This window comes from Sciurus vulgaris, assembly GCF_902686455.1.
Source record: "Sciurus vulgaris genome assembly, chromosome: 12".
NCBI lineage: Eukaryota > Metazoa > Chordata > Mammalia > Rodentia > Sciuridae > Sciurus > Sciurus vulgaris.
In genome coordinates this window covers 41,975,179-41,996,910 of record NC_136473.1, presented here as the reverse complement: position 1 = coordinate 41,996,910, position 21,732 = coordinate 41,975,179, and the positions used below count along the sequence as shown (strand labels likewise).

Here is a 21,732-nt window from a genome sequence, read left to right as displayed (position 1 = left end):
CCAAAACAGAGACAAAAACACAGTTACTTAAGGAATTTAAAGACTCTGGTAGCTGCAACTGCAGCAAACATTAAACACAATCCAATCTTTAGCCAGATAAACCTGACATCTCACATGAAAGGAATTAATTCAATTCCTATTACCTGATAAAACACATCTGGCTTTCAACCACAATTACAAGGCATGTCAAAAGGTAGGAAAATATGAATGGGTTGGAGGGAAGGAAAAAATAACAGAATGAATCAAACACCATTACCCCATGTAAATATATCATTATACAAATGGTATTCCTTTACTCCATGTACAGAGAAACAACATGTATCCCATTTGTTTACAATAAAATTAAATTTAAAAAAAAAAGGTAAGAAAATACTTGAGGGAACAAAGGAAGCATCAGAATCAAACTGGACACAGAATAGATACTGGAATTATCAGATAGGGAATTTTAAAGAATTTATTAATAGGTTAAGTTTATAAAGAAAAAGGACACAATATACAAAAACAAATGAAGAATTTAAGCAGAGAATTTTTTTTTTTAATTCCAAGAATCAAAATGACATGCCAGAAATGAAAACACTATAACAGAAACAGAAAATTTCTTTGATGCTATGAGCAATAGACTGGACATGGTGGAGAATCAGTGAGCCTGATTATATGCCAGTACAAACTTTCCAAACTGAAAGCAGGATAAACACCCCACCCCAAACTATACATCACCATCAGCACGTAACACTTCAACTGCAGAAAACTAAAGATGAAACAAGATTCTGAAAGAACTAGGAAGGGTGGGCCATCTTTACAGAGGATTGAGGATGAGAATTTAAACAACCTTCTCATCAGAAACCAAGCAAAGAGAAAGGAGGAAAATAGTGTGTGTGTAGGTGTGCTGAAAGAAAAAAAATCACCAACTAGAATTTTATATTTACAAAATTATGCATTAAATGAGGCAGAAATATTTGGACAAAAAATATGAGGGAATTCAGTGCTACCAGACCAGATCTTCCCTGCAAGAAATGTTAATATTGTTAAGGTGGAGCTGAGATTACAGCTTAGTGGTAGGACACTTGACCAACATGCAAAAGACCCTAGGTTCAATCACTTGGAATGTAAAAATTTACAAACTGCTAAGGTGACCTTACTCCCCAAATTGATTTACATACTTAAAACAAAACCTACCACAATTCCAGCTGGTTTCTTTGTAGAAACTGAAAAGCTAATTCTAAAATTCATATGGAATTCAAAGGATGGAGAATAAATAAAAATACTCTTGAAAAAGAATAAAATACAGCCAGATACAGTGGTGCACACCTGTAATCCCAATGGCTCAGAACATTGAGGCAGGAGAATCACCAGTCAAAGCCAGCCTAAGCAACTTAGGAAGGAGCTAAGCAACTCAGTGAGACCCTGTCTCTAAATAAAATACAAAAATGGGCTGGGGGTGTCGCTCAGTGGGTTAAGTGCCCCTGAGTTCGGTCCCTGGTACAGAACAAAAACAAAAACAAAAATTTTAAAAAAAGAATAAAATAAGACTAACACTTTACAATTTCAAAACTTACTTCAAAACAAAAGTAATCAATTTTTCACTGGACTAGAACTGAGAGTCCAAATATAAACCACAAATAAACCAATGCACCTCTCATCAACTGATTTTAACAGGGTGCCACCATCATTCAAGAAAGTAAGTCTTTTCAACAAATGGTGCTGGACTAATCGGAGAGCCACAAACACATACACACAAATTGGATGCTCATTTCACACTACACATACAACGCTAATTCAAAATGGATCAAAAACCTAAATGAAAACTACAAAACTGAGAGGAAAAAGAATAGAGTAAATCTTCATGATCTGAGATTAAGCAATAGATTCTTAGATATGACACCAAAAGCACGAGCAACAAAAGAAAAAATAAACTGAAGCTCATCAAAATTAAGAACTTTGGGGATTAAAAGGAAATTCTCAAGATAATTAAAAACAAGGGGGAAAATGTTTGCAAATCACATATTCAATAAAGGACCTCCATCTAAACTACATAAACAACACTTACAACTCAGTAAAAATGACCCAACTGAAAATGGGCCAAGGATTCAAATAGACATTTCCCAAGAACGGTATACAAATATTCAATGCAAATATAAAAAGATGTTCAACGCTATTAATAATTAACGAAACATAAACAAAACTTCAATGAGGAGTCCTCTGGCCCAGCCTACCCGCGAACTGCTGACCCTCTGACTGATGAGTCGGCCTGGCCCTCCAATTCTCAATGTCTGGCCTCTCCAGTGTCCCAGCTGTGAAGAAGGTGGTTCAGCAGCTCTGGCTGGAGGCCTGGCTCAACTGTGTGAAGGTTTCCCAGGTAGCTTCAGAGTGACAACAATTCTGTCTGCAGAATGCTCAACATGATTCCCTGCTGACTGGACTATCTTCAGGTACAAATCCTTTCAGACCCCAGAAAGTCTGTTCCTTTTTGTAGTCAAATGAATCTTACTGAGGTTTCCCAAACCACTGCTGAAGAACCAGTCAACAAGAGCTTCCCTATACACAAGTGCCATAATATCATCTTTCAATTTTGTCAGTCCTTAACATCTACCTCTCTGAAATTTCATGAATTTCTATTTCACAAGAGTAATTATTTTAAATACACTGGCAGCAACATACAATAAAATACTTAAAACAAAACAAAACAAAAACATTCAATGAAGGGGTGGGGATTTAGCCCAGTAGTACAGCAATTGCCAAGCATGTGCAACACCCTGGATACAATGCCCAGCAACGCAAAAAAAAAAAAAAAAAAAGGGAAAAAAATATTGTTATACAACCACAACCGAGAAAAACATGGAGATAACTGAAGACAAAAGAGATAGTAGAAAAATATCAGAATTGAGGAGGAGTGGGTCAGAGAATGGTCATGTTTGCAATTAGCCTCGTTGTACTACCTCATTGTTATGTTCTACTCATGTATTTTTATGGACAAGGACTAAACAATATTTTTAGATGGAATGATGAGTAACATGAAGTAAGGGAGGGTTCTTGTCTATTAGCTTTACCTTGAGTGCAAGCTCTAAATCATATTAATCGGAATTGCTCTTGTATTCTTTCCATGTATGATATTATATAATTTATCCTCACTCAGGAGAAGTTTCCAGAAACAAAAAATATACTTGTTTATTTCTCATGATAGTACAGTACCCAATTGAAGGTAGTATTAAATGAACAAATAAATTCAAGAGTGTTAAAAATAAATAAACAAATAAATAGACCCTACAAATGAGGTATCATTTCACACTCTCTAAGATAACTAAAATAAAGACTGATAATAAGTACTGCTGGTGGGACCATAAAACTATACCGTCACCCTAGAAAACAGTCTGGCAGCTCCTCAAACAGTTTAACCTAAGTTTACCCTATGACCCAATAATTTCACTCCCAGAAATCTACCTAAGCAAAACAAAGTACATAATCCACACAAAAACTTATACACAGAACATTGAGAGTAATATTATCCATACTAACCAAAAAGTAGAAACAACCAATATGTCCAAAAAGTGATGATGGATGGATAAACAACAGAATATTAGTCCATCATAAAAAGGAAGTACCTGTTACAACATGGATAAACCCTGAATGTTAGGCTAGTGAAAGCCAGTCACAGAAGATCATATGATTCCAAAGAAATAGAATGTCCAGAATAGGAAAATTTATGGAGACAGAGTAGATTAATGGTTGCTCAGAGCTAGGGAAGGTAAGGGGACACTGATGGGATAAAGTGTACGTAAAACTACAAATTTCTGATGAAAGAAACTAAGACCTAGTCCCTGTCCATGGATTAGAAGATTCAATAGTGTTTAAGAAGTCAATTCTTTCCAATTTCATCAACCGGTTCAACCCAATTCGAATCAAAATCACAACGAACTATTCTGTAGAGATGGACAAACTGAATCTAAACTTAATAAAGACAAAACACCTAGAATAGACAACACAATACTGAAAAACAAAGTTGAAAGCTACATACTACCTAGTTTCAACACTTTATATAAAGATACATTAATCCAGAGAGCACAGTACAAGCAAAAGAATGACAGAATGACATATAGAACAGCAGAAAAGAGAAGAGAGCCCAGAAAGCACCACACAAATATACTCCATTCAACTTTTATCCCCCCTGCCCAGGGCCTCAGGCATGCTAGACTGGGAAACAATATTTGTAAAATGCATAGCTGATAAAGGATTTGTATCCAAAATACACAAGGAACTCATACAATAGGAAGAACCAGATGTGGTAGTGCACACCTATTAAAGCACAGTGACTTGGCAGGCTGAGACAGGAGAAGAACAAGTTTGAAAACAGTCTCAGCAACTTAGGAAAATCCTATCTCACCAGCAGTGTGGGAGGCTGAGGCAGAAGGATCATGAGTTCAAAGCCAACCTCAGAAACTTAGCGAGGCCCTAAGCAATTTTGCGAAGGCTTAAGCAATTCTGCAAGACCCTATCTCTAAATAAAATATAAAAAGGCATGGAGATGTGGTGTTCAGCACTCCTCGGTTCAATCCCAGGTACCAAAAATAAATAAATTGATACATACATACATAGGGCTGGGCATATACCTCAATGTTGCAGAAAGCACCCTTGTGTTCAATGCCCAGTGCCTGTTACTCTCTTTCCCTCTCTCACACACATATACACAAATCAACCATAAGAAAAAAAAATTTAAACCACTCCATTAAAAACTGAGCAAAATAATAAATGGAGAACTGTAAAGTAGAGGTAAGGGAACAGAAGGAGGGAGGAGGAGGAAATACGAAGTCCTGGGAGCTGAAGTAGAACAAATTATATTCCATGCATGTATAGTTAAGTCAAATCGAACCCTAACATTATGTGTAACCATAATGCACTAGTAAAAACAATAAAAATGAAGAAAAAAAAAAAAACTGAGCAAAAGATTTCAAGAAACACTTCACCAAAGAAAACTGATAGCAAATAAGCATATAAAAGAAGCTGTAACATCATTTCTCATTAGGGAATTTGAATTAAAACATAAACATACTGCACATCTATTCAAACTGCTAAAATCTAAACAACTGCCAATATTAAAAGCTGGTGAAGATATGGAGTAACAGATATTCTCCATCATTGCTAATGCAAATACAAAAGAGTAAAGTCACTTTGTAAGACAGGTTTGCAGTCTCTTAGAAAGCTAAATAGTTTTCCCATACTGTCTAGGAATCATGCTCATAGGTTATCTAGCTAAATGATCTGAAAGTCACATCCATACAAAAACCTAACATGCCAGATGTGAAGACATACACTGGTAATCCCAGTTACTCTGGAGGCTAAGGCAGCAGAATTGAAAGTCTGAAGCCTTAGTGAGACCCTGTCTCAAAATAAAAAGTAAAAGGGGTGAGGATACAGCTCAGTGGTAGAGGGCCTATGGGTTCAATCATCGGTACCCCCACACAGAGAAAAAAAAAAAAAAAAAAAAACTTAAAACACATGAATTGCTATAGTACTCCTATTCATAATTGACAAAAGGAGCATGATCCTGAAAAAAAAAAAAAAAAAAAACTGCACTAAGCATTATGTTCCTTGGAATAAAGTTGTATCTCTTTTTTCTTCTTCTTTTTTGCAGTGCTGGAGATTGAACCCAGGACCTTGTGTTTGCAAGAAAGGCACTCTACCAACTCAGCTATATCTACACAGCCCTAAAGCTGCATCTCACTGGAGTACAATTAACAGGTTCTGATATGTACACCAGAGGCCCTAGGAGAGTACTCCTCTTTCTCTTCTACCTTCTGCTGGCTACTGGCATTCTTTCACTTCTAGACAGCATCACTCTAGTCTTCATGGAGAGTATCTTCAAATATCTCTCTGCTGTATCTTCATATCACTTGCTCTGTTTTGATGACATTTAGTGACTACATGTAAGTGACCAGAATGATGTCTTCATCTTAAGATTCTTCACTTAATCACAATTGTAAAGACCTCTTTTCCAAACGAGGTAACATTGATAGGTCCCAAGGAGCAGGATCTCATATTTGGGGTGGATGTAAATCAGGATACTACAATTGCTAGAACAATTATGAAAAGGAATAGTGGTAGAAATCAGTATACCCAGTTTCTAGCCTTATTAACTACCTTAATTATTATATAATTAAAGCTATATGGGATTAGCTCACCTCATAACCTCCTTCATCAGCCTTTAGATCAGCCTATTTGTTCTAGTCCTTTTACCCAATAATTGTCCTCATTGTTATAAAGGACTTGGTAGAATGAAGCCAAACCACAGGAACCAAAAATAGAGTCATACAAATATGCCCACTTGACTTTTTATGAGGGGTCAGGGGTACTGGGGATTGAACCTGTGCGTGCTTTACCACTAAGCTACGTCCCCAGTTCTCTTTATTTGGGAGACAGTGTCTCACTCAGTTGCCCAGGCTGGCCTTGGAACCTGCAACCCTACTACCTCAGTTTCCTGAGTCACTTATAGGCATGAACCACCAGGTCTGGCAGCCCACTTGATTTCTGACAAAAATAGAACACAATTTGTTGAAGGAAAAACCACTTTTTCAACAAATGCTATTGTAATAACTAGATATCCATAAGACAAAACAAAAGAACTGGGATCTAAGTCTCAAATCTTATACAAAAAATAAAATTGGAATAGATCACACATTCAAATGTAAACAATGAACTATAAACTTTTAAGGGAACAAAACATAGAAGGAAACAAGATTTAGAAGCCAGGACTTCTGTGATAGTTCATTTTGTGTCACTTTGGAGGGGCCACGGGGACCATACATTTGGTCAAATGTTATTCTGGATGTTTCTCTATTGATATTTAGAAAACATTAACATTTTAAAAGGGGAATTTTTAGTAAAGCAGGTCAATCCCCCTAAGGGAGGCAGACCTCATCCAATGAGAAAAAGGCATGATAATAGAACAAAAGACTGACCTCCACAAAAATCAAAGGGAAATTATGCCAGCAAATGGCCTTTGGAATTTAAGTACAGCATCAGTTCTTCCCTGGGTCCCAGCCTGCTGATCCACTCCATAAATTCTAAACTTGTAAGCCTCTATACTTACATGAACCAAATGCTTAAATTAATTCATTCTCCCCCAGTAGACATAAATACATATATGAATATGTATACAACACATCCCACTGGTTCTGACCTCTAGAAAAGCCTACACCAACTACCCAAGGAGTTCATAGACATGAAATAAAAGCATGAATAATAAAAAAAATTAATAAATTGGAATTCATCAAAATAAAAAAACTTTTGCTCTGCAAACACCCTCCTGAGAATGACAAGACAAAGTATACACTGGAAGAAAATATCTGCAAATCATTTATCTGACAAATAACTAGTATTCAGATCACATAAAGAGCTGAAAATTCCACAACAAAAACCCAAACAATCCAATTAGAAAATTGACAAAAAAAACATGAAAAACCTTTCCATAAGGAGGATACATTATTTATGGCAAATACACACACATAAAAAGACTTCTGAAGCTGAGGGACTCAGTAATAGAGCACATGCTTGGCATGCATAGAGCTTGGAGCTCAATGTCTAGCACCAAAAAAAAAAAAAAGTTCCACATCAATAGCCATTAGGGAAGTGTAAATTAAACTGACAATGAAATATCACTACACACCTATCAGAATGGGTTAGGAATAAAAAAAAAAAAAAGTGACATTCCCAAATAATGGTGAGCATGGAGACAAGAAAGATCCCTGCTGCTGAGATAGCATGGTAGATACACTCTGCAAGACAATCTGGTAGGTTCCTGAAACACTACACACAAAAGCTGGGCATGGTGGTGCAGCCCTGTAATCCCAGCAACTTGGGAGGCTGAGGCAGGAGGATCACAAGTTTGAGGCCAGCCTCAGCAACTTAGCAAGACCCTGTCTCAAAATGAAAAATTAAAAGGGTTGGGGATGCAATTCAGTGGTTAACCCCTGGGTTCAATCCCCTGTACAAATTAATTAAAAACATGAAACTACTATACTAATCTATTCACCAGCATTTATCCCAGAGAAATAAAGTTATCTTCACACACCAACCTGTACAAAAATGTTTAGAACAATTTTGTTTATGAAACCAAAAACTGGAAAAAAGAAACCCTAGATATTCTTAAATGGGTAAATAGTTGAACAAACTATGGTATATTCATACCACAGAAGACTACTCAGCAATAAAAAGAATGGAAGTTGATACACATACAAACCTGGATCAATCTCCAGAGAATTACAGTGAATAACAAAGCCAAGCCACAAAGGCTAAATCACGTATGATTCCATTTTTTGAAATGACAGAAGTATTGAAATGGTCAACAAATTAGTAGTAGCCAGGGTAAAAAAACATAAGTTGGGCTGGGGAGGCTGAGGAAGGAGAATCTCAATTTCAAAGCCAGCCTCTGCAACTTAGTGAAATCCTGTCTCAAAATTTAAAACAGTGAATAAAAAGGCCTGGGGATGTGACTCAGTGGGTTCAGCACCCTGGGGTTCAATCCCTGGTACCAAAAATATAAATAAATAAAGGAGAAGAAAAACAACAACAACAAAGAAAAGAAGAGTTGAGACTAGGGTGTGTATGGCTGTAAAAGAGTAACATAAGAAATATTTGAGGATATAAAAACATTCAATATATTAACTAGACCAATGTTAATATTCTCATTGTGGTATTTAAGTACAGTTTCCAAGATGTTACTACTGGAGGCAACTCTAGGGGACACAGGAACTCAGTATTATTTCTTATAACTGCTTATGGATCTGTAATTATCTCAAAATGAGTAGCTTAATTTAGGAAGACTAATCAATAGTGATTGACAGAGTCCAAACAATGAAAATCTCCTAGCAGGTACACAGTGGGTAGGGTAGGAATATCGACTGGCAAGGGTGTTGAGGTTGATTACAGAGTACATATTACATTAAGTAAAATATTCATCAAATCATACATGTGAGATTAGTACAATTTACATACTTGATTAAATGCAGTACCTTAAAAAAAAAAAACTATTAAAATTGCCACTTGGCTATTAATCTTTTAACTGTGATAACAAAACTAATTATATAAAATTTGTTGATACTATCTATACAATTATCAACAGTGAAATCATGACCACCTGTAGCTGAAGCAGTCTGGGTGGCACGGTGGAGCCAGAAGACACGCTAGAAGGAGTAATGTGGGAAATGTGGACATGCAAAGAAGTAAACACACAGAACTATTTTCAGAAGTTGACTAAAAACAAAAAGGCAACATAATGATGCTCAGCAGAAGGTAGAGATGAAGAAGGGCTTTATTAAGATGGAAAATAGGACAGTAGATTTAAATACTGATGGAAAAGTCTTCATAAACACTGAGTCTAGAGCTGTATGGGGTGTAATACTATGAAAAGTACAAAAAAAATATGAAGATAAGGTCCTTTGATAAGATGCAGTAAAAGAGGATTACAGATATAAAGGTGAAAAGCCTATAATCCCAGCGGCTCAGGAGGCTGAGGCAGGAAGAGTTCAAAGCAAACCTCAGCAACTTAGGGAGATCCTAAGTAACTTAGCAAGACCCTCTCTCAAAAATCAAAAAAATAAATAAAAAGGGCTGAGACTGTAGCTCAGTGGTTATGTGACGCTGAATTCAATCCCACGTATCAGAATGGCAGGTATACTTTATCGAATACTTACTGTGGTAGGCAGTTCTTAAGGTGACCCCCAATGATCTTTGAATACTGCTATTAACATTCCTGTGAGTCTCCCCCCACACAGGAGGAGGCTGAACTACATAACCAATAGGATATGACGGCAAGATTTCCAAGATGAGGACCTATGTGAAAGCACAGCTTCTGCCATGTTCTCTCTCCTTGATTGCTTCTTCTGGGTAAAGTCAGTCATAACGCTAGAGCAGCCATGAAGAGGCATACCCAGAACCATGGGACTGAACCATCTTCAGAAGCAGCTCCCCCAGCCCAGCCAAGCCTGTATAACATGAGAGCAACCCCATGAGAGACCTCAACCTTTGGAACCACGCAGCTCAGCTGCTGATTTACTGGTCCATGGAAACTGAGAGATAATGAAAGTTTACTGTGTTAAGCCATTATCTTTGGGGGTACTTTATTAAGCATCAATAGATACCGAATGCATTTACTATGTACTCAACAACCCTGTGATACCCATTGTAAGATGATGCTAATTGTCACACAGAGGTTAACTTTTCCCTGAGTTGGGGTGAAAATCAGTGAAAGAATGCTGGCCTCACATGTGCGACACCCTGAATTCCACACCTAACACCACAAAGAAAAAGAATAGTAATTTCCCCTGATTAACACATGGTTGGCAAGTAATGTGGAACCAGATTCAAATCTAAGGCCAACACTATTAACTACTATGCAAAATGTGCTCACCAAAGCTGAAGAAGTTCTGATACCACAGCTTTTATTGTTTGCTGTGAAGTAGAAGGCAAGGTTATCTAGTAAGAGCAAAGGAAAAAGCAAGTGAATCAGTGAAATAAGAAAACGGAAAAGGTTTCAAACAATTGTCTCCGAGTTAGGAACAAGGCTGGCCAGAGAAATCTAGTTGTATTTCTAAATAGTGCTGTGGCTGAGGAGAGTCTGGGAACCATGAATTTCCACTGCAGTGAACTTAAGATGACCACAATAAAAAGAACACAGGATTGCTCATGCACATAAATATAATGGACAAACTATGCTCATAGCTGGGTGGAAAAGAAAACATGTCTCTCCCAAAGTCCATTAGCTTGATAAGGAGATAGCAAAGAAAAATGTCAGCAAACACTATATTTTCTATGTCAGAATGTCACATGATGACTGCAGAAAAGACTACTTAGACCCACAATGATAAACTGAACTCAAACACAGGAAATTTTTCTAGAAAATCTTCTCTTTTCCTATTACAAAACTTAAAAGTTACAGAAAGAATACTTCCATGACAACGAGACAACTAAAAGCAACCTCCTAATTATACACTGACTTAACTTGATGAATCCCCATAAAACTGAGCTTCATCCCTAAAACTTAATCATTTTAAAATTTACTTAAAAAGACTCTCCCAAATGCACCCAAGTTTCAATTTCATCCATACTTGGGAGTGAGGAAGTACTGCAGATTGAACTCTACCACTGAATGAATCCCATTCCTTTTCTATTTTTCTAAATGTTGAGATAAGGCCTTGCTCAATTGCTGAGACTGGCCTCCAGCCTGTGATCTTCTTGCCTCAACCTCCCAAGTAGCTGAGATTACAGGTATGTGCCACCACTCCCCGCCATACATATGCTTTTATTTTCTTGGCAGTGCTGGGGATTGAACATGCTGAGCAAGCACTCTACCACTAAGCCATACCCCCAGTTCCATGCATACGCTTTTTAAAATGGTTTTACTTCACAGGTGAAATAAACTGGCACAGACCTAACTGCAAAACAAAATTAGGTATGAGAGGGGAAAAATTTTTAAAAATCAACCCACAAGCACATGAAATTTTTTGTAGGCTAAAATTCAGTGCAGTCAAGTGAGGATATTTAGACATTTAAGTCACAAAAGTACATTAGTGGAAGTAAAAGTTTCTGGGCTCTATAGTTTTTGATATTCAAGGTTAGTAAACAAGTTGCAATGGGAAACAGTTAGTGGTTAATACTCCACTGACATTTCTTCATGTATCTACTATTGCCTGAAGATTTAGTAGAAACAAGTCAAAATGTGCACAGCTAGAAAACAGTAAAACTTTTTCTATTCAAGGATATATCAAGAAAGGCATGGTGGCACATGCCTGTAACCCCAGCAACTCAGAAAGTTGAGGCAGGAGGATCACAAGTTCAAAGCCTGCCTCATCAACTTATTGGGCCCTAAGCAACTTAGTGAGACCCTGTCTCAAAATTAAAAACAGAAAGGGCAGGGAATATGGCTCAGTGGTTAAGCATCTCTGGGTTCAAACGCCAGTAACAAAAACAAACAAAAATTAAAAAAAAAAAAAAAAAAAAAAAAAAAGAAAAAAGGAAAGGAACATCCTTCCAGGTGTGGTGGTGTACAACTGCAACCCAGCTACTTGGCAAGCTGAGGCAGCAAGAAGATCACAAGTTTAAGGTCAGTCTGCCTAACTAAACAAGATCTTGTCTCAAAACAGAAGTACAACGGGCCAGGGATGTGGCTCCATGGCAGAGCACTTGGACAGAATATGTGAAGTCCTGGGTTTGATCTCCAGATACTATAAGAAAAAGGTAAAAATAAAAAATCATCACTGGGTAAAACAAGTAAATCTCTTCTGCTTTATTCATAACCAATAAAGAAAAAAAAAAAAAAACTTTTCCAAATTTAAAGTAGTTCTAGTTCTGAAAGGTAAAGAATTATGAAAATTATAAAGTGGCCCTTTATGAATGGCACAAGTTATTTTATATATTTTCTAACTCTATATCAGGACAGAATCCATGTATTCTCAAAATAAAAAGGAAAACAAGTCCTAAATCTTACACAAAGACTTTAAATAAAAGAAAAAGAAAATTAATTTTTAATTAAAGTGGGAAACATGTTTCACCATTCCATTCTAAATCTTACCCTTACCTGTTCAGTGGAGCTGCTGCTAAGCTCATCTCCAGATTCAGAATCTTGAAGGATCCTTTCTGAGCCTTCTCCTGCTGAATCACAAGACTATTCCTGGGAAAAGCTAGTGTTTTCAATGTCCAAGAACTCCGGAGCAGGAAAGTGACCAAATAAGTGTGTCCTGTTCTGGCTACAAACTTTAGGAGAACGTGAGTCACTGTTAAACTTTCTGTTATTATAGGTCAGGTCCAGGCTTAGATTGAGAGTCTGACCTGGATTAAAACTGGGTCCAAAGGTTTGATTGGCATCATGAATAAGACCTGTTCCTTGAACAGACGATGATGGCTTTCCAAAACTTGAAAGCTCAGGCAATTTGTTCACATTTTCTGTTGATCTCTGAAGGTGTGGACTCCGCATCATTTTCATACAATTATTTGGCAGTCCAACTGCCTGCTTAACAGGCAGTATTAGAGCTTTGCAGGTGACCTCCGTGACATACTGGGCTGGCACATAAAAGGCTTTGCAATTCTCATCCAGTTTAACTTGCCACCAGCCATCATTGGTCTTGTTCACCAAGGTGTACCGTTCCCCTTGTTTCATCACAATCTTTCGGTCCTTGGCTTCATATTCATAATCATATTCCACTCCAATATACACTTGTCCTGGAACCATCTTCCCACTTCTGTCAGCCATTTTTATTCAATATTATTCACCTCTCAAAAGGGATAGTATGCCACATTATGGCTTGAGGACTTGCTGCATTAATATAGCTATAGTATTTAAATGGAAGAAGAGAAGAAAGATTTAATGTAATCTGGATTTACTATTTGTTCACAAACATCACATACTATAGGACAACTGAAAGAACATTACCTTCAAATCTCAAACCTCCAGAAAAGAAATGACACAAAATATGTATTATCTTGATTTTAAAAATACTTTCATTTGAATTATAGTATAAATTTTGAGTAATTCATGACCCAAACTAAAACTACTGACTGGAACAGTGAACATACTAACCAGTCCAATACAACACTAACAAAGTCAGAGTTGGAAAGAAACTTCCTCATTTTCATGGCTACCTCAAACCTTCACTTTCCTAGAAAGGCTCACTAATCAATAGTAATTAATATGTTTCAGGCACCTGTCAATGGCCAGGCACTTACCTAGGTTCACTATAGACAACACCTAAGACATTTTTGGACAGTGGAACTGGACTTCAACAATCCCCCACATTAATATTTTACTTGTTTTTCAGAATTATTAAGAACATTTTTAGTAAGCTTCAAAAAGTTTTAAGTTACCCAATTAAAAACTGTATGTTCCTAATACAAAAAGTTTTAAAAGAACAGTACTGCTATTACTAGGCAAAACATACACAATAGACAACCAAAAGAAATGCCGGTTTACTTGATTTCTCTCTTACCTCTACTCAGTAGGGCCACAATCCATTTTAGACTGAATCTCACAAATGGTTAACAGATAATCAGTCTTTTTATTTGTAAATGTTAAAAAATCTTTTTGCTCTTTTAATTCAAAGTCTATTAGGAATGGCCCTGTGGGTGCACGGTATTACACACCTGTAATCCCAGCTACTTGAGCAGTTGAAGCCGATAGATGAAAAATTTGAGGCCAGCCTGGTCAACTTCGTGAGATCCTGTCTCAAAATATGTAGTTCAGTGGTAGACTGCTTCCTAGCAGGCATGTGAGCCTGGGTTTAATAGCCGGTGCCATAAAAAAAGAAAAAAGAAAAGAAATAGTCATAAACTGACTTGAGAAATGTAGCATTCACTTTTATTTCCATACCAATTCCAAAATATTTTGGTATCTCATAGAACCATAGGTCTCAAGGTTCAAAATCAGCACAGCATTTCAATATTGCTACAACCCCCAACTGTTATGGGATGAACTGTGCCCTCCAAAAAGATACATTCAAATTCTAACCACAGGATTTGAAAATATAATCGTATTTGGAAATAGGGGAACTGCAGACATAAAAGTTAGTATGTGGTCATACTTGATTAAGGTAGGCCCCAAAACCCAATAACTGTATCTTTATAAGGGAAAAAAAAAGATTTGGAGATAGAGAAAAGACAGAAGATCAAGTGAAAACAGAGGAAGAAATGAGTGAAAACTAAGAACCACTAAAAGGGGTAAGGAGGTCTTTGGAGGGCATACACTCTCCCAACACTGATTTTTGGAATTCTAGCTTCTGGATCTTTGAGAGAATTATTTATGCTGTGTTAAGTGACCCTGTTTGCAGTATAGATGGAGCATAACTAATCCCAAAATCCAAAGCTTCCAGAGCACCAACACGAAGAAAAAAATGGAATAAATCCACACCTGTCCTCATGTGATAGATCACAATCAACCTGCTGCTATATTAAAAATGTCATATGAAATTACTGTCAGTCTATGTGTTTAAGTGTACCTGAAACATAAATGATTTTCATATTTAGACTTGGGTCTCATCTCCAAGATATTATATAAATGCAAATATTCCAAAGTAAAAAAAAAAAAAAAAAATCCAAAATCTGATACATTTCTGATTCCTTTCAAATAAGGAATATTCAACCTTTATTTTTTTACATTAACCCTAAGAAATTAACACACTCAACCCAAAGCTCAAGAATGCCAATGCTAAAGCAAACTGAGATTTAACAAAACAATGTGTAAATCCCAGGTTCCAGGACAACTCACCAATTTCCCTCAGCACTCAAGTATCAGGTGTATTATCATACACTGTGTGTGCAGAAAAGATCTTGAGGATAACTTTCTTATCTGGAACAGTCTATAAGCTCATGTGATCAATAAATTAATTACTAACAGAATTTCAATAAGTAAAATTCACTTCATATTCAAACTACTTCAGTAGGAAGTAAAATACAATAATGTAGTTTCAAAAAAAATTCTGAAACTTGCCTTAAAAGGAGATATAAAAAGCCAGCATTACATTTAAACCTATAAAATAAAAAAGTTTATTAACTCTAACCAAGAATCCTTAAAGGCGGCAAAGCAGTATTCGCTCAAAGTTTTAAAATATCTTCTTCATAATACTTAAATGGAACAAAGGGCAATTTTATATTTTCGCCTGAGCAATTTTTAGGAAATACACAAATCCAGAAAGTGAGACATAAATTTTTCATCACAACTTTTCAAACTGGTTACTAAAATATAGTCATGCATTGCATAATGCTATTTCAGTCAAAAAGAGACTGATATATACAATGATGGTCCCATAAATTTGTCCTGGTGGGCTGGGGTTGGTGACACATGCCTGAAATCCCAGGGACTCAGGAGGCTGAGACACAAGAACCCCAAGGTCGAGATCAGCTTCAGTGACTTAGAGAAGCCCCACAGTAAGATCCTGCCTCAAAATAAAAAATAAAAAGGGTGTTGTATGAAAGGAGAGAAGGTTAGCACTCCCATTGACAAGGATGGAAGAGGCCCTCGTGCCTGACAACAGGCATACGGTTAAGGCATTGCCACCTACTTTGTGGCATCTAACCACTGATTTTTTTTTTTTTATTTGTGTTCTATCTGAAAAACAACCATCAGCTTCATTCACAGAAACAACTGAATCATCCACTGAATTAAATTTACTTATGAGAAAATTTTTAAAAATAAATTAAAAAAATAAAATAAAAAATAAAAAGGGCTGGGGATGCAGTTCAGTGTTAAAGTGCCCCTGGGTTCAAACCCCATTTCAAAAAAAGATCATACTGGTGGTATAATTCAGTGGTAGAGTGCTTGCCTAGTATGTGCAAGGCCTTGGGTTTGATACCCAGCACCAAAAATAAAATAAAAGATTATAATGAGCTATTTCTATCATAGCATCCAAACATCATAGCACAAGGCAGGTTTGGTAACGGCAGTATACACAAACTTACCTCGCTGACAACAGCATAAGAAGTATAGCACATTTAACTTCGTACATTACATAATACTTGGTGAGAACAATGACTATGCTACTTGCCTACGTTTAATATGCTGTACTTTTATTGTAGAGTGTACAACTTTTATTATTTTTTGAAAAACCTACTGTAAAGCCTGGCTACTGTATCTCTGGTTTGCATGAAGACGCTGCATGAACTGACTAACCAGCTACGTTTTTGTAAGTACAATATGTGATGGTCCAAACAATGAGGAAATTATCCAGTGAAGAATCTCTTACAATGTATCCTGCTCTTAAGAGACACATGACTGTACTTATCTTTGGATACTTGTGTTTTCTCTTTTCCATTTTTCAGGAAAGTAATAAAATAACATCAAATATATGAAGATTTAAGAGATGAGTAAGGGAATATGAAGGTAATGCAGGTTACTGTAGCTCAGACATATCAACTGACGATTATCCGTAAGAATGAAGAAAAGGAAAGTACACAAAGAAGAATGTAAGCTATATGATTTCATGATGGTGTGAGAGGGACTCTGGGGTGGTAAACAACAACAGGTTAAAGGCCAGTCTATGTTTAAGCTTTTTCACCGTCAGTCTTTATATCTTTCATAATGAATACAAAGGGAAGTATAAAGGAGGAGTTAGGGAGAACAATGAAAAAGTTCCACTATGTTCAACATGAGACATTGAATCCCAGTGTTAGTTAAAGCAAAGAGAAGTGGAAGGGTAAGGGAGACATCTATAGATGTTAAAAGACATCTATAGCCTAGCCAGGCCTGGTGGCTCACACCTGTAATCCCATGGGCTTGGGAGGCTGAGGCAGGAGGATCACCAGTTCAAAGTCAGCCTCAGCAAGTTAGCAAGGCCCTAAGCAACTTAGTGAGACCCTGTCTCAAAATAAAAAGAGCTGGGGGTGTGGCTCACTGGTTAAATACCCTTGGGTTCTTCAATTCCCAGAACCAAAAACAATTAAAAAAGAAGATACCTGTATAGAAAGGTAGTTAGATACCAAGGCAGATCAAATGAGCCAGACTAGACACAGTGGGATAGAAAAACAAGGAGTGGGTATTGAAGCTGAAAAACCCATAAAGGAAACCACCAAAATTATTAACGTCTAAGCCTAGGGAGGGAGCTCAGAGGCAGAGTGGTTGACTAGCAGGCAGGTATGGGGCTCCAGGTTCAATCCCCAGAGGGAAAAGAGGAAAAAAAAGAAAAGAAAATTATAAATGTCTAGAAAGCCACATACCAGGAATTAGGTATTACAATCTTAAGTCTAGAAAGCATTGGATAAAATGAAAAGCCTTATTATAAATGATGGACTAAAAGAAAAATCATTATGGGATAGCTCTATAAAATTAGATCTAAGTGAAAATCATCTGCAAATGTGAGAACATTCTATTTTTATTTTCAAAGCTCTATTAAAACAAGGCTTAGACTGAGTTGATTATTTCTTCATCTATTTCTGCAACATGTGAATTCTCTTTAAATGAAGTTGAAGATTGTTTATCCTAGTATCTCATTCTCTCAAGTACTTTGGTAGGATCTTGCTTATTCGACTATAAGACTCTTTGATCAGGACGCTCCTCTAACTGAAATCTATGCTGTAATTATCATCATATTCCTTCAACCGTATTCATCCCACACACTTTCAACTACCAAGCAGGCAATCACCAGTATACACAAAGTTTTTGCTATCTATTGCACACTACACCCCACTGCTTTTCTTAGTGGTTTCAAAAATACCCACACAGGTTTTTCATGCCTCTCTCAAGTCCTCTTCCTCCCTTATTTCAACCATTTCTTCCCTGTGTTTCAACAAGAACAGAAAGAGACACACATATACCTTCTTGCATCTCTTACTTCTCTGCTCCCAAGTCAGACTCACGACTTTCTGTCATGCTATTTCACAAACTAATAGCCTTTTCTTTCCATCTCCCCATTTTTTAATCACCCTTTCCATGTAAACTCCTAAGGAGGCTGCCATAAATTATACAGCTCAAAAATGCTATCTTCCTCCCCCAAGACATCTGTTCTAGCCAAGTACTCCAAGTATTCCCAGTAAAAAAGCAAACAAGAAAACAAAATCTTAACATATAGACAAGTACCCATAATTAATAAGCTTATCATTTAAGACCATTACAGATATCTATAACCTATTCGGCAATTTTAATACTGTGAACAATAAAATATTAGTATATCTCAAATATGTAGATATTAGACTTAAAAATACCAGAATTAGACAAGGTGGCACACGCGTGTAATCCCAGTGGCTTGGGAGGCTGAGGCAGGAGATTTCACAGGTTCAAAGGCACCTCAGCAACATACTGAGGCCCTAAGCAACTTAGTGAGACACTGTCAAAATAAAAAGGGATGGGGATGTGGTCCAGTGGTTAAGTGCTCCAAAATTAAAGTTCTTATTCAAAATTAATAATTCGGTACTGGGGATGTAGCTCAATAGCAGAGTACTTGCCTAGCATACACAGGGTCCTGGGTTCAATCCCCGGCACTCCAAAAATAAATAAATAAGTAAAATTAATTAATTCCTGAACAGGCACCTTCTAAAGAAATCAATTAGGTTGGCAAACGCCTATAATCAGAGCAATTCAGGAGGGTAAGGCAGGAGGATTGCAAATTCCAGGCCATCCTGGGCCATTTACTGAGAATCTGTCTCAAAATAAAATTTAAAAAGGACTGAGGATGTAGCTTAGAGACTAGCAGGTGAGAGGACTAGGGTTCAATACCCAGTACCAAATAAATAAATAAATACATAAATAAAAGAAAAAGAAAAAACTCAAATTTAGCAATTGTAACAAAAAAGTAACAATTCTAGTATAAATTCCAGAAGAAGAAATTATTTCACCAAATAATTTTCTCCTCTTGTTTTTTTTCTAAGAGTGAAATGAGATTTATTCAAATGTGAACAATAGGAACAGAACTCTCACAAGGGCAAGAGGGGACCCCGATAGAAGTTGCCCACCACCAAATAACTTTCTAAGTTGTACACTTAACAAGAAATCAAGTACTGAAGCTGAGCACATTGGCACATGCCTGTAATCCCAGCAATTTGGGAGTTCAAGAACAGCCTCAGCAACGCAGTCAGGCCCTAAGCAACTTAATGATGATACCCTTTCTCAGAAGAAAAAAATAAATGGGCTGAGCACGGTGGCACATACCTGTTATCCCAGCAGCTGGAGAGGCTGAGACAGGAAGATTGCAAGTTCAAAGCCAGGCTTAGTAACTTAGTGAGACCCTAAACTCACTGAGACCTTGTCTCTAAATAAAATATTAAAAAAAAAAAAAAAGGGGTTGGGGATGTGACTCAGTGGTAAAACACCCCCAGGTGGTTCAATCCCCAGTACCAAAAAAAGAAAGAAGTCAAGCTCCTTGACAATGAAACTCACCAACAAACATTATGTGCATGTATGGATATGCTACAATAAATCCCACTATACTGTAATTGTAATATACAGATTTTTAAAATAAGGAAGTCATAGGCCACTATTTAATACTTAAAGAGTTTTTTTCTTAATATATAATAACTGCTAAGAATAAAGATACACAAATTTTTTAAAAATTCTCATCTAATTTAAATGAGGAAGAAAAACAGAAAAATGAAAATATTGTAATCCAGTCTGAACATAAAGAAACAGCAAAAATAGAATATAGAAAAAACTGGATAGCTAGAAGGCAGTAAAGAATGCAGTCAAGTGGAAATCGGTAAAGGAAATTTAAAGCCAAGATTTAAATCTCAAACAAAAATGGGAAACAGTAAAGGAAGCATTTAGAGCAGGCTTTAATAAAAATAAAATTTGCATACAGTATTTTAGAAAAAATTATGTCATTAAGCATTACAAACAGGGTGGTCTCAATGATTTCTTGGACTGTTTTAAGAACAAGGACAATATTTCAATTCAAAATGGAAAGAAACAGGACCTGGGGTTTCACAAAGAGTTTTTACAAATACCAAGTTCACAATCCATAAAAGCAAAATTAAGATGAAATTTATTAAAAACTTCTTAAAATTACTATGTCAAAGAAATACTTGCAATCCCTTGTTTCTTGCAGCACTATTTACAATACAGCCGTGAAATGCAATCAACCTAAAAGTCCATCGACTGATGAGTGAATAGAAGAAAATGTGGTCATGTGCACACTGGAAGATTATTCAACCATAAACAAGGATGTAATCCTGTTACTGGTGACAGCATGGAGGACATTATTTTAAGTGAAAGACGTCAAGACCAGAAAAACAAATACCCCATAACCTCAATCATGTGAAATCTGAAAATGCTGATCTTGTAGAAGTTGAGAGTAGAAGAGAGCTTACTAGATACTGGGTAGGATACAGGACAGGAAGAGATGGGGAAAGACTGATCAATGGATATTCAATTAGAGTTAGATGGGAGAAGTGAGTTCTGGTCTTCTCTTGCACAATAGGGAGACTACAGAAAATAGTAATGTGTATATTTCAAAAGAAGCCCCAAGAAAGGATTTCAAATATTTTCACCCCAAAGAAATGACAGACATTTGACTAGATAAATATGCTTACCCTAATTTGAACATTAGACAATATATACACATATCAAAACCAAATGGTACCCCATAACTGTGTGTGACTGTTAGATGCCAATATAAAAATAATAATACCTAAATAATTAGATAAATAAGTTGTAAAGGGAGTTATAAGAAAATGGTGTTTTGAGCCAGGCACTGTGGCACACACCTGTAATCCCAGAGACTCAGGAAGCTGAAGCAGGACAATGTCAAGTTCAAAGACCTCTCAGCAACTTAGCAAGACCCTGATCTCAAAATAAAAAGGGCTGGGGATGTAGCTCAGTAGGAGAATGGACCTGGGTTCAATTCCCAGTTGGGAACGGTGAGCTATAAAATTCTGAAAGGAAATGTCACCAAATGAAATATGCAGGTGGCAACTAATCATATGAAAACATGTTCAATATCATTATGAAACTGCAAACTAAAGCAATGAGGTATCAGTACATACCTGTTACAATGGCTAAAACCCAACAAACTGACAATGCCAAACACTGGCAAGAATGTAGAAAACCAAGAACTCTCATTCACTTATGGAAGGAATGCAGAATGATACAAACACTACTTTGGGAGACAGTTTAGCAATTTCTTGAAAGCTAAATATGGCACTACTATATTATCTAGCAATCATGCTCCTAGATATTTACCCAAATGAGTTAAACATTTATGTCCACAAAAGACCCTGCAGGTCAATAGCAGCTCAATTCATAATCACCAAAAATGGAAAGCAACTAAGAAA

The 21,732-nt window shown here is 36.6% G+C and overlaps 2 protein-coding genes and 1 pseudogene across 18 annotated transcripts in view; 1 reads left to right on the top strand and 2 right to left on the bottom strand.

The window, feature by feature from the left end:
- Positions 1-21,732, bottom strand: part of LOC306641041 (uncharacterized protein) — a 250,247-nt gene that overhangs the window by 62,372 nt on the left and 166,143 nt on the right. Inside the window, exon 9 of one of the 2 annotated variants that reach the window (XM_079105879.1) lies at positions 15,873-15,911. The exons of the other annotated variant lie outside the window; for it this stretch is intronic. Within the exon in view, the coding sequence (XP_078962005.1) occupies positions 15,888-15,911 (24 nt within the window). The 3' untranslated portion in view covers positions 15,873-15,887. Of the gene's footprint in view, positions 1-15,872; positions 15,912-21,732 lie in introns of those variants that run through there. 2 annotated transcript variants of the gene reach the window in all.
- The window catches only part of ARHGAP12 (Rho GTPase activating protein 12), a 437,561-nt gene that overhangs the window by 408,361 nt on the left and 7,468 nt on the right, over positions 1-21,732 (bottom strand). For 8 of the 15 annotated variants that reach the window (XM_079105849.1, XM_079105850.1, XM_079105859.1 and 5 more), the window contains exons 2-3: positions 15,467-15,505; positions 12,560-13,314 (exon numbers count right to left, since the gene is read on the bottom strand). The gene's annotated coding sequence lies outside the window, so the exon portion shown is untranslated. Of the gene's footprint in view, positions 1-12,559; positions 13,315-14,124; positions 14,420-14,887; positions 15,402-15,466; positions 15,506-21,732 lie in introns of those variants that run through there. The other 7 variants (XM_079105856.1, XM_079105858.1, XM_079105844.1 and 4 more) reach the window with 5 other exon arrangements.
- Positions 1,575-2,518, top strand: LOC306641044 (guanine nucleotide-binding protein G(I)/G(S)/G(O) subunit gamma-5B-like; annotated as a pseudogene). The gene has a single exon. The product of its transcript is annotated as a guanine nucleotide-binding protein G(I)/G(S)/G(O) subunit gamma-5B-like (transcript).